Raw genomic sequence first — 13,470 nt, 5'->3', positions numbered from 1 at the left:
AGACTGAAGCACAGACTGCAATCCCAGGGTTTATTGTGCATGTGGATTATTCTGAGTGGCTTGTGCACTGACTCACAATCAAGAAATGGCCTATGCTCTTACCAAGCTGCTTAGATAATGAAAGAAGAAAGATACAAAACAGATTCCACGGCTAAAACATGACTCACAGATCATCTGTGGTACTTAGTCATTCTGAATTAGGGACAAGTGGATCTGGCCCCAAACGATGTTTCAAGTTCCTGAGGATACTGGATGGTGACAGATAAACCTAACACCCTGCATCCTGTTTTATTTATCCCCACTGTAGTCTAACTATCTCACAGATCTGGCAGGTCTTCTAGAGTTTCATAGAGTTCTATGTTTTCTTTTAGACACTACTTTGTGTAAGCATTATTTAAATACCAGAGAAGGGGAAGGTATAGTCCTCTTTAGAATAAAAGAAATACAGCGAAGCAGGGGACAATACAGGACATCTCTCAACAGGCACTGGGAGGCTACTAGGTCACTAAATACTCAAACTTTTGACAGCATTGTAAATGTATGTGGCATGGCAGTAGATAAGAGAAAAAATGTGGCTGTCTTCCCAGTGACCTTATGAACTGACAGATGGGATAGCGGTTCACAGTTTCATACTTTTTTTCCTAACATGGATGTTGGGGAGTGGAGGGGGGGATGAGCTTCCCAAAAGAATCTGAAGAGATGTGAAGGACAACACTCTGAATGCCATTCCATGCACAACGGGTACAACCAGTTATCCCCAAAAAACCAAATTCCTCAAAGTTATCCCAGCATTTCTTAATCTCCTACACATGGGAAGTCTGCATTTTGCTGTGATTCTCTGGTCAGAATTCTTTAGTCATCGTCTGCTCAGATTACAGAGCGGCATCGCCCATCAGCACTGCCAGGCACTCGCTCGCCAGCTGTTTGAACCAGGCACCGTGAGGAAGCTGGCACAGGAGCTGCGATCTTCAGAAGATTCAGTCTTCTCGGCAGACTGGCAGGCTGGTCTCTGTTAACGCCACATCTGCTGCAGGGAGGTGGCAGCAAGCCTTCCCTAGCTCCAGCTTGCTCTCAGGCCAGTGATCTTAAAGAAACAAGGGTCCTCACAGACCATGGTACCAGGGGCTATATAAGTATGTAAAACTTGAAGAAATATGGGAGAAGCACTTGCTAGAGACGGAACAGTAACATTACATTAATAATCCAACTGCTTTCCATGCTGCTAAGAAGTAACTCCTTTTTCTATGAAAGGCCAGAGGAAATTTGCTCACTAACTATTGGGAATATAAATGCATTTTCAGAGAAAACTAGGTATCAATCCCAGAGGCCATTCCCCATTTTGCATCCTTACCCTTAGACATCTGCCTACTCTAGCAGTCAGCCTGGGCTGATAGCCAGTGTTCTTCCATTACAAGTTGAGCAATCTTATCAACAGCTGGGTAACCAAGTGTAGCAAGTGCAGGACTAAGAAAGTGACAGGGCCTGTTAGAATACGATTTCTTGAATGAAACGATACACTGATGATGGCTCTTAATTCAGAGACTCGATACCCATTTAGGTTTGATTGTCAGAACGTGCTGGAAATGTCCAGTCCAATTTTGTCACTGACTTCCCCCACAGGATCCCTGATATTCTGTTTTTAACCAACACTGTGTAAGAGGCTTTGTTCACTGCTTTACCTTAATTTTGAAAACTTAATTGAGTTTGGCACTTAGACGAAGTCTGAAGCTGACAGCTTGATTGCTGCCACCACCTCTTATTTTCTCTAGGAACACGAGCAGAATCTATCTGTAGCACATGATGCAGTTCTCCACATGGTCTCTCAGTTAACCTCCCCATGGAGAGTACATGAGAAAGCAGAGTCTAAAGACAGGTTTTTGAGCCGAGAGCTGCGGTAAGCATAAACAGCATTCCCTACAGGGGTTTTTACCACACTGTCTTTGGGACATCTCTGCACTTTCGGTACAGAGACACTGGATATGCTAACCCAGCACTACAAATGTCAAGAGCATAGAGCAGACACACAGTTGCACCAGTTCCAGTATTTGAAGCCTTGACTAGTAACTTAAAAATGCACTTTTTGATTGCAGTCTACAATCAAAGGTAAACTACAAATTTATCTTTTTAGTCTACAAGTCAAGGTAAACTACTGAACATGCAAAGCAGCTCAGCTCTATGGCTGGCTGAAGATAAAAATGTAAACTCTGCTTTGAACTCCTGCTGCCAGGCTGCAGAAATGAAGTTTCTGTTCACAAGCTTCTACTGTTATTCTCTGAACTGCACTAACTCTGGCCCAGTTTTCAAAAGACAGAGACACAGGCAGCACTTGTAGAAATATAAGATACTTGAGCCTGCAAGATGCAGGCTTCTAGAAGAGCACGTTATTTAGAAGTCGCATCTGGAGTGGAAACCTCTCATGTTTAAGCAGAAGGAAGTCCTGGAGTCTCTTGCTGAGGAGCAAAGTCCACAGCTGCAAGAAGCACTTGTGGTACTGGAGGGATCAGTTGGGGAACGAGACCTCCAACCTCTTTATCAGGACACGGGTTGGATTGAATGTGAAACAAGGAAGTCCAAGTCAGCAACAGCCTCCTCGGTTAATGCAAGGAAGATGAAAAGCCTAAGTGTCTAGGAGGTAGAGCTCCCAAACTGTAACCCTCCACCCCCATCCCCCACTATCAACCCTCCAGGCAGGCTGCCAAGTCTTTAAGCCCCACTGCCAGGAAACTGGGAAGTCAAGCTAATAAGAAACTGGACAGTTTTTCAATAAAATATCTTGCTAAAACTAGGACACTTCTGCAATTTTGCAGAGGATGCTGAATCAGCACACTCACGCAGAACATCCTTGCAGGGGAAATTTCTCCCCAGACCACTGGTACACTTAGTAAATCCTAGACAGTTAGCCGAGGAGACATGGAGATTTCTCTCAATATAACACACTTTTAAAAGGCAAAGTAAACCCAAGAAATTAAAACTGCTTGGGATTAACACTGCTCTAAAGTATGAGTTCATACCGTCTCTGCTCCCAAATTAGACTGTTGCTTTAAGCACCACAGCTAAACTCATTATATATTCTTACCAGCAATATGCTATTAATATCAGACATGAACAGATATGCCTTGCCCTGCACAACAGACAATGTTTTTTTTCCCATTTTAAAATATTAATTCCTTTGTAATGAGGAAAATTTTAAGAGTTTTAAAGCATTCATAAAGTGTCATGAAAAAGGCAATATAACTAATCAGGAACAGCAAAACAGAAACAAGATTAAGATATTGCAACTTAATTTCCTAGAAAATAATGTGCCACCAGCTGTGTAAACTTTCTTGTATCTAAAACAAATATTCTGAAAACAAGCAGGCAGCTGATTTACACTACAGCATGTTTCCTCAGCAGTCAAGCCTCCCAAGGAAGCTCTCGAGCTGTCTCTTAGACTGTACAAAGGCTCTAAAGATAGCCATACAACAAACTGATTTGATAAGCAAGATTCTGAGCAATCTTTAATTTTTATGTTCAACTCATTAACTCTGAGCTCCTGCTGACACATCTAGTACTCCCGCCACATATAGTATACGCTCCCTGAACGTAACAAATAACCAGCACAGCATGCACTATTCTTCTGACATACCAGACAAGACACATGCAGACTCTAGCAGCTGGACTCTTTGGTTTTGTCTCCTGAAGAGAGAGGCGATGGCCTACCTGCTGATTCCAGTAACAGGCACCGTGCATTCTGTAGAGTTTCCTCCTCTGGAAACTATGAAGTGGCCTTGTTCGGGCAGATGTGCTCACATTAGCCATGGAGAGAGATCTTAGTCTTGTCCTGTCTCTTCTTCTTTTCTTGATGTGCTGATGGTCAAGCAACCAGCTGCTCGAAGAAGATACCTCTCTGTTGTCTGAAGCTCTGCAGTTTCATGATTAATGGGGGGAGGAAATACAGAAAGTTAAATATGCTCCACATGCACAGGCCAAGATTTCATACACCGATTAGCATTAGCTATCTAGTTCTAAGAGAATTTTATAAACACTAAAATGTTTCAGCAGACTGTTTCAGGAAACCATGTATGTGCTTTGTTTGCTCTTTGATTAATTCTATGTTAGGACACGAAAGGAAGTTTATCGTTCTTGTTCACTTTTCTGCTGACGGAAACAAATGTCAAAATGAAGTTAAGCCCTCAAGCATATAACAGTTTTTGTTTTTTCCAAATTCAAGAACTCTCTTTTTAACACTTCTAACACCTATGAGTTTTAAGTTACATAAGTAAGTTTAGTATTTCCCTACAAACTTATATTCCATTCAAGACACCAGTCGTGCTAACACAAAGGAGACCTAGAGTCCTGCCCTAATACTTTTGAGACTTTGTAGTTTTGCCCAAGAACTGAAACTTAAGTAAAGCTTTACAAACCAGTGTCCATTCAGTGTAGGGGTTGCAACTCACTGTGAAGCATTTGTATCAAAATTAGGAACTCTGCACACTTAGTTTAACCAACACAAGGCCATTAAACTTCACTTCCAAGGACGTGCCAATTGAGCTCTCCAATAGAGCCCAAGCCCAGCCTGGGGGAAGCTCTCGGGGAGGAGAGAAAGCCTAGCCTGTTTGTCTGTCTTTAAGACCTAGAAGCTGGTTACACCCAAATGATTTGGAAGAATGCAAGCTCAGCTCCAGTCACAATGTGACAGGGTCTACATGGACATATGGAAAGCTTCATCTTAACATTAAATCTCAATCTCGCCTGCATTTCCCCAAGTCTATCCCTTTCAAATCCCCCTCAGTGTTATAGCATCATCCCTCCACAACCTCACCTACACGCACACTTGCTGTACTCATGTCCTTAGTAATACAGTATGCAATCACAAAAGTTAGGTGACAACACAGGGCCAGGAGTGGTAGAAAACCCTATACGTATAACAACCTTGGATCACTCTCACCAATCTACAGCCTGTCTCCTCACCAGAATAGGGAACACTACAAGGTAAGAATTCAAAACACCCGCCATTTGGATGGGAATGACTCAACGGGAAGAATGCACTCCACTTTTATAGGTATCCTGATCTAACTTTGTTGCTGTAGCAACATCTGCCTGCAAAGCTGAAGGCTTGCTGCAAAAAGCACTCAAGTGTGCATTTATTTTTACAATACTGAAGACCTTGACTGCAACTCTAAACTGTCTGAGAAGTGCAAGTATATGAGGTATTTTGGCCTTGGTTTGTAAGAGGTCATCTATCTGCACAAATTATTATTTTCTCTTCTGATCTTTATCTGGCAAGTCACAGCCTTATTAGCAAAGTTATAACACACAATAAAACATGAAAATTAATTTATTACAAGGCGATTTATCAATCTTTTTTGACACGTAGTATTCTTCTAACAGTACATTTTATTAAATAGAAGTGCTTGTTATGAAAGTGTGATTAAACACCATCCCATGCTGTGCTGGTGTGGTAATAAGACTTTATGGGCACGAATTTGAGCTGTCCTTCTGCCACATCAGAACAATCCCAATAAGCAACACAGACTAAATGAAAAAAATATGCTAATTAAAAGAGGGATGGTACAACATATTTAAAGGAACATACATATTAGTACGTGCCAAGAAAAAGGCCCAAAATAATGAAGCATGACATTCTTAACACTAACACCGAATTTTTAAGGCTTGAGAAATAAATACAATGTTTAAAGTCCATGCAAAAGTTTTCTTAAAATATTTTCTCTGAATTCTCAAAAACATTTTCTCTGTAATTATCTGCCTTGAAGTCAGATGGTGCCAAGTCCAACTTCTGGACTGCCACATACCTCCCTCTTAGATGAAAGACAACTTGGACAGGTAAATTAGAACAAAAAGCTCCTCAGTCTGGCTCTTCAGCTTCTGTGATTCCTGCCTTTGTTCTGGTGGTCTGCCCTGGTCTTTGATAATCTCTCTTCAGTCTCTGCTGGCTGCTCTATTTACCCTCCTGTGCCTTACAGTAATGCTCGGCTCCATTTTCAGATAAAGCAGAGATCTTAGCTCTGTGGCTTGGAGCTCCAGTACACAGCAATATGGTTTTCCTGCCACTTGCATAAATAGGCTTCCCAGTCAAGGTTCGAGTTATCCATTTATTTTGATGTTTGGATGTTTTTCAAAATGTGATTCTACAGAAGAGTGGAGACAAACCATCACCAGATGCAAAATTCACGAATTTGCTGAAACACTCCTTTAAAGCTCATAGGTTGGTCTTTCTTGCACTGTAGCCTAGCTAAAAAGCAGAGACCTTACTCACAGATACACACATGCAGAGCAAGCCCTCAGACAGGCACTATTTGTACTGAAGTAATGAACTTTTTCATTCCTCTCTCCTGCTAAGAAAGTGGTTATCACTAGCTTAGGGAACTGCTTCTATGAACATTTACCTTCAAAGCATCTGGCTAATCTTGGCATCTAGGTTCAGCTGAGCCAAGAAAAGCTACATAGAAAAAGGAAGCCACTAATGAAATTATATCTTAACAAACGGCAATTCAAGGTTACCCACATTTCATCAACCAGGAACTGTACATGCACCACCACTTCCACCGGGTATAGCCCCAGTAACCAATTGTACTGCAACCCCATGATTACCAACCTCAAAGCATCTCATGCTTAGACCTACTTTAAACATGGACTATTATATCTTTCACATCAAGAGCCTACAACTAATTTCAAGAATTTGCTTAAGTAAAAATCACTGTCATTCCTTTTCTTTTCCTCTTCAAAAACAAAAAAATCACCTTACTTTCCATCTGATTTTGATTTCTACTTTCTCAAGTACTTAATACAGTCAGAGTGAGCTCTAGAAAGAGCAAGCAGCCAAGAAACGAAGTTAACTGTAGTATGTAACTGTCTCAATTAATTGCACGCAAAACTACTACAACAACAAAATACAACAAAAAACTGAAACACACTCAAAAAACCAAGACACAGGAGGCAGTGAATTTCCCTGCAGTATTCTCATGATAACCACTCTATATTGTGCTTAATTACCATCTTTAATGAATCTTTATTTGCAGATTTCAAAACACTTCACAAGAAGCAAAAAATTAAAATTATTTAATTGATTTTTAAGACGACATCTAGAAAAGTCTCAAGTCTCTCAGATTCCCTTCCAACACCTAACTCACCAACTCCAGTTTAAAGCTACAGCACTGAGAAAATCTTCCTCGTCTTCCCATTCTTCTTTAGGCTTTTGTAGGTCATGAGTAGAAAACAACCAGCCTTACAGAGCGAGCTCCGTGAGCAAACAACTGTGTTGCTCATAAAACGGAAAGAGGACTGATTTTGGACAGTGTCTGAGAAATCAGAAGAGAAGTGGCTTGAAGTTACATCATTAGAGTCCCTCATCATGAAGTCAATTTCATACACTCCTAAAAACATTTTTAAAAGCAGGACCGCTTCCTCATCTGTTCGTGAAAAAGTCACAGACTCAAGACACAGTCTTCTAACAGCCTAAATTACTCTCTTCTTCCACATACCTATCTCTATTAGCAACTCCTATTTCAGGTCTATTTTTATTCCAAAACTCAGAGGAATCTTCTGATTTTCCCCTACATTATTTGTATACAACTGATACGTCAGGAGCATGAATGCTACGTGACAGGACCCCTTCATCCTTAAAATTTAGGGCACAGTCACACATTTGCTTTGGAACAGACGGCAGTTAAAGAAGCTGCCCATCCAAGCTGCTCATTATAATCTCTTCGTGGGAGGCTACAGCCTCTGCAGCAAAGCTGCTGAAACAGACGGAGTGGCCAGCTCTTCTTGAAGCCGGGAGCCAGGGAATTAGGTTCTGCTGCAGACATTGCCATAAACCCCCCAGCTCTAGCAGGGAACACTTTCTTCATCCACCTGATCTTAATTAAGACTTATGAACAACAGCAAGCCCTCCATCCTCAAAAATCACGTTACCAGTATCTCCAGAGAAATATCCTACATACCTATGTCTTTTGTAAGACAGGACTGTAGTCAATTACCTTAATACTGTTTTGAGACTAATACTGATTACAGCCTGTATTGTATTTTAAAATCTTTGAATAGAAGATGGAATTACTAAGAAGTATGGAGTAGTACTGAGAAACATTTTTCTACAATATTAATTTCGAGCTACTACAGTCATCCTGGCAGGTATATCCATCCAGAACAAAAGACCACAAATGGAAAAATATTATCTCCAAATTCCTGAAAAAGTAGCTGGCAAAGATAAATCTGGCCTTGCATTGAAGACTCATGTGCTTAAAATTAATGAAGCTGCCACAAAAAACTAACACTGACCATGCTGAGGCACAGGTGACATTGTTTATGTATTCTACTAATCTAGTGAAGTCTAGTTCATCGCTTTTGCAGAAATAAAGTTGCACTCATGATGACAGAATGTCAGTCTGAAATAATCAGAAGTAGTGTGTTATTTACTGTATCCTTTCACTACTTCACAGATATATTCATCTTCCCAGTACTTAAATGTACTTATAGTGACTGCATAATTTTATGATGTATTTAACAACAATACAAAACCCTACTACTTTCAACTGTACAAGCAAGACTTGACTTCTCTTGAAGCTTGCAGAAAGCAGCTCTCTTTTCCTGATTTACTACTGTAAAGATTATCAGTTCCATCTACACAACTTTACCAAAAGTTATTTTCAATAAAAATGCTACCGTACTGTCACCTACCTGAAGGAGATGCCATTGACCAGCTGTCTGTGCCTACAGGTCTTGGATGAAAGAGATGAAGAAGCTGGAGACAGATTGAGTGGAGCAATCAGGCTGCTGATGATTTCACTCAGTTGCGCACTCTGGAAAAAAAAAAAAAATAAAAGGTAGTCAGGCTTTTGTACAGACGCAGCAGCTCAAAGGTCCTGGGTTTTTGTTGTTTTCCTACTGAGGATTCCAGTCACATACATCACGGAATAATCATATTTAGTTTCTTCATGTGGATAATCAAGAGTGGCATGTTTTTTCTTTCACAATTATTATGTTAAACTTTACAAAAAAAAAAAAAAAAACACAACAACAAACCAAACGAAAAAACCCCACCAAACACAAAAAAACAACACAACCCTGAACAACCAGCCAAGGACATTGTTTATACACTTGAATAAGTAGTACACAAAACACATTGGTGATTTTAGTATTTTAAACAAAGGTTTTTAAAAAGGCAAAAGAAACCAGAACACTTTACAGCTGATGATACAACAGCTGCAGCCCAGAGCTGCTAACCGGCATTCAACAAGCATTTCAACAGAGGGGGGGAAGTCTGCTGTCTACTCATTGTACATTTTGTTCACTCAAAGTATTTTTCTTGTTAAAAGAACCCTCTTCATTGCTCACTGTAGTTTGACAAAGGTGTTTTTACAAAAGGAGGTGTAACTACAGGAGGACTATTGTAACTCCAGACAGAATGGCTAAAATCTTCTGGTATCCTCAAAAATAGCACCAAGAAGCCCCCATCCCACCAAAACCCAGACTTCTAGAACTGCCCAAAACTAAATGCAGCTAATTTGTTAAGACTAAGAATTACTCCTTATAAAGCAATGAATTGTGGACTGACTCCAGATAACATTTCACAATGATTTTTTTGTTTTAAATGTCAAACCTTAAAGGCTATTCTGACAATAAATGCAGCTTTCTTAGAGGAAACTGTGTGCTGCACACTAAACAGAAATTAAATGTATCTGAAATGGCATACAATTTTTTTAAACTTTTAAATTATGTTGTAGGATTTTCATTCAGAACTAAGATTGCTTAAAACAAGAATTGCTAAAGGTTACCCAGTAAGTTTTCTTTACATTTTGAGGCACTACCATTTATGCAGAAAGAGGCAGCAAAAATTATTTTCCATTTTATTATAACTCATGTCTTTCCTGTTAGTGTTCAAGTGATGCAGTCGGGTAAAAATTTCATGTCAGAATAAAATATTCAGGGATGGATATTAAAGCACAGAAATAGCAAGTCAATTATAAAAGGTCTGGACAAAGCAAACAAGATGCCAGTAAAGTATTTAGCAGATTGATTTAAAAATCTCAACAGAATTCAATCTGTAAGGAGCAAAGTCTCTACTGAATATAAAAGCACCAGAACAATGGCAGACTTCCAAAACACAAGGGAAAACATACATGTTTTTAAAACACTGCATAGCTATGAAAAGGACTTGAAAACATTATTAATAAAAATTGCCAGGCTCAGTCACTTTGTATTCTTTACAATTTTTTTTTGTTCACAAGTAAAATTATTTATTTTTAATTAAAAAATACTTTAACATAGGACTGAAGAATTCTGTGGGAATATCTATGGAGGTACTTCAGCTTACAGCATTGCTACTCCTGACACTGAACAAGCAGAAACTTGGACCTTCAGAGTTAAGGTTGATTTACAGAACTGATAGTCAAAAAGCAAATCAAACCCCAAAGCTTTTGTTGGTGTAAAGGGAAGAAATCCGATGTAATGTGTCAGTTGCGTTAACTGAAGAACACCTTTACTTCCAAGCAATTTTGAGATCATCAAAGTTCTTGGACCTCTGTTTGTAGCTACTTAGGGACCAGGAAACACACTACTGTTACTTTAATTGGCAAACGTCTTACTGAAAAGCGTGTTTAATTCTCCAAGTAATCACTTAAAGAGGGGATATTCGCCACATTCTAAAAATGCTCTTTGGTTTACCTTGTGCAATTGCCAGCACTGCGCATATAAATTTCCTGTTTCATTGCTTCCTCACTCCTGTCTGTTGTGGATAAGATCTATCAAACAGGGGAAGCATTTTAAGAACAGGAAAGTATGACTATCAAATAAGAAAAATTGGCACAGAGATTCAGGAACAGGCATTAGTACCTAAAGCTACTTTTAGCCCATTTAAAAAAATGTGTGTATGACCAAGAATTTATGTACAGCAGCAGAGCCAACGTATTAATGCACCATACTGCCTTTCTCAGGTTTGCTTTACGCTAACTGCATAAATTTATCTTGAAAACAAATTTCCTGTATCTCCTTCAGCAATGTGATCCTACCACATTCTTTATGTATCTTCTAGCAAAAGAAAACCCTGCTGGAGTCTATATCGTATTTCTTGGAATTAACCTTGGAAATGACTGTTTTGAACACCGTGAACCGAAACTCTGCTCACAGCTACGCCTACGCTATGCCTGTTAAGTACCTGGAATTCCTCAGCTCCTAACTGGAGTCCTATGATGCTTGAAAAGGCAGACCAACAACTATATTGTGTTGGGGCTTTTTTTTTGTTTCAAGTGCAACATACCTCCATCTTCAGCTGTACTCTTTCATCTCACATTAAGTATTTCCTGAAACAATCTGTGGCAACTCTACATTGAACCTAACTATAAAGGAAAGGCAGGTTTGTGGATAGCTATTAGAAGTGGTTATGTGGCCACTTTGATGGAAACAAAGCGGTAACACAGACACGTCAGAAATAAAAGGTTAATTTGTAAACCTGGTGTACCATGTAGTTATTTAAGCCCTTCAATTCATCAGCACCCACTTTCGGGACTGGAAAATATCTTCCTTTTTGGAAGCCATCACCATGGAACCTACCCTATTTCTGAAGTAAATCATTTGGCTCCATTGACCATTCAGTTTTTATTTTACTTTACCTGTTTTTCTATGTTTCGTAAAAGCAGGGTAGGACTGCTGGGTGACATTTCAAAGTCATGCTCCGGCAAAGAATCCTGTCTCTCAATGGCAGCTTGCGAATTCCCTGTGGCGTTTAATAAAGCTTCTTGGTCTGTCAATTGTATTTGCTTCTTCAAAATGTCTTTTGGAAATGGGAATTCTTCTAAGATCACCATCCCCTAGACAACAGCAATTGAACACAGTTGGTTGACAACGGATTAACCCTCCTAAATCATTTTTAAGGGGCAGTCGAACCTGGCACATCCCCCTTATATCCTCCCAGCAACTCTTTGGAGCACTTAAACTACATTTTAAATACACTTAACAGCTAAAATATAGAAATAGTAGGTATTTTCATGAATGAAAAGCTGCACCGTTTATGCTACTCCTTATAACAGCAATCACTCTAGTGTTATACCACTGCTTAAACATCTGTGCCAAAATTCAAATCAGAAATTCATACTTATTAGAGCAACTATATGATCATTTGCCCGCTGATTTAAGAAGAGATTTTTCCATAAGAAACAACCACCCTTTGATTTGAGTTGGTTATAGTCTTTGCAGCCAATACATTTTGCAGAGGCATTCTGAAGTGCTCTATTTTTCTTGTTCCTATCCATGTTCTCAGCAAAACATCAAGGTTGTTATTTTTTATGTAGCAGAGATGGATACAATTCTAAACAAAAGCCTTTTACAATTTAATAATTGATTTTTTTTTTAAGGTGAGCATTTTTAGAGTTTCATAATTACAGAGGTAACAATCCTAAATATTCTAGCAATCTCATTACTTTTCAAGACAGTCTGCATAAATGTGGTATCAGACGTGGTCTATTGCCTAGAATGTCACCTAATAAGATAAATATAACTTCATATGGTAGGGAAATAACGGAGTTTCATAAACGGAACTAGGAAAAGAATACCCCCATTGTGTTTTCTACATGACAGATTAGAAAAATAAAAGTGTCAAATACAATCCTAGGTAACATCTCGGTTTGTTTTAACAACTTAAAATGTTAAACAAAAAATAAGCAAAAGTAACTTTGTAACAGTCAAAAACAGTTCCTCAAACAGTCCCTTAATTTGTCATTATCTTGAGCAAATAAATTTAATACTCAGAAAAGGCTATCAAACCTCTGCAGGCTTTTTCCAAAGAGAAAGGGAAAGAACTTACTTGCTTTTAAGTACTGACTGTTACTCAAATATCAAGTAGACATTGAAAGAATGGGACCATTCAATTACACTGCCTCAATTTTTTCTTTATAGTGAGAATATTCCACTAAAAAGCAAGGGAAGATTGTCATCATGTGAACACAAGGAACACCTATATTATTTCTTTTAGCAAGATAGACTTCACCTAGGTTGTGGCTGCGGAAAATTAAGGATCCTGTAGGTTTACGCACACCTTGACTCCTGCCTCAGCAGCAACTTGCCCTAAAACATGACAGCAAGTCTCAAAGAGACTTCAAAGAGGAGACTAGGAGAAAACGTGAAATTGTCCTGTTCTCATTGTGTCTCTAACTTATTCCCCTGCTTGAGTTACAAATTCAAAGCTGAGAACAAAGATATTTTCCCTAAAAACAAACATAGGTGCTTGAAAACTTGATTTAGTGCCCAAAAGGGGCACAGACATTCTGAATTTCCATCAAGTCAACACTAGATTTTCCACATTCATTATCAGGTAGTAGCCCATCATCTGTCCTTTTCCATTTACAGCAGATGGAAATGAATCCAGACAGTATCATACTACAGTCTGTAGACCAACAGCAGTTACAAAGTAGACAGTGCATTGAAGGAAATTCAAGTATAGATCTAATTTCTATGTGCCACAACAGGGGGACAAGCTAG

The 13,470-nt window shown here is 39.1% G+C and overlaps 1 protein-coding gene across 8 annotated transcripts in view; it reads right to left on the bottom strand.

The window, feature by feature from the left end:
- The window catches only part of KANSL1L (KAT8 regulatory NSL complex subunit 1 like), a 68,009-nt gene that overhangs the window by 28,312 nt on the left and 26,227 nt on the right, over positions 1 to 13,470 (bottom strand). For 7 of the 8 annotated variants that reach the window (XM_075512507.1, XM_075512504.1, XM_075512503.1 and 4 more), the window contains 3 exons: positions 11,607 to 11,804; positions 8,677 to 8,798; positions 3,700 to 3,901 (listed from right to left, as the gene is read on the bottom strand). In XM_075512507.1, coding sequence (XP_075368622.1) covers positions 3,700 to 3,901; positions 8,677 to 8,798; positions 11,607 to 11,804 — 522 coding nt within the window. The remainder of the gene's footprint in view (positions 1 to 3,699; positions 3,902 to 8,676; positions 8,799 to 11,606; positions 11,805 to 13,470) is intronic. The other variant, XM_075512506.1, reaches the window with a different exon arrangement.

This window comes from Mycteria americana, chromosome 9, assembly GCF_035582795.1.
Source record: "Mycteria americana isolate JAX WOST 10 ecotype Jacksonville Zoo and Gardens chromosome 9, USCA_MyAme_1.0, whole genome shotgun sequence".
Lineage (NCBI taxonomy): Eukaryota > Metazoa > Chordata > Aves > Ciconiiformes > Ciconiidae > Mycteria > Mycteria americana.
This window is presented reverse-complemented; position numbering and strand designations above follow the sequence as displayed.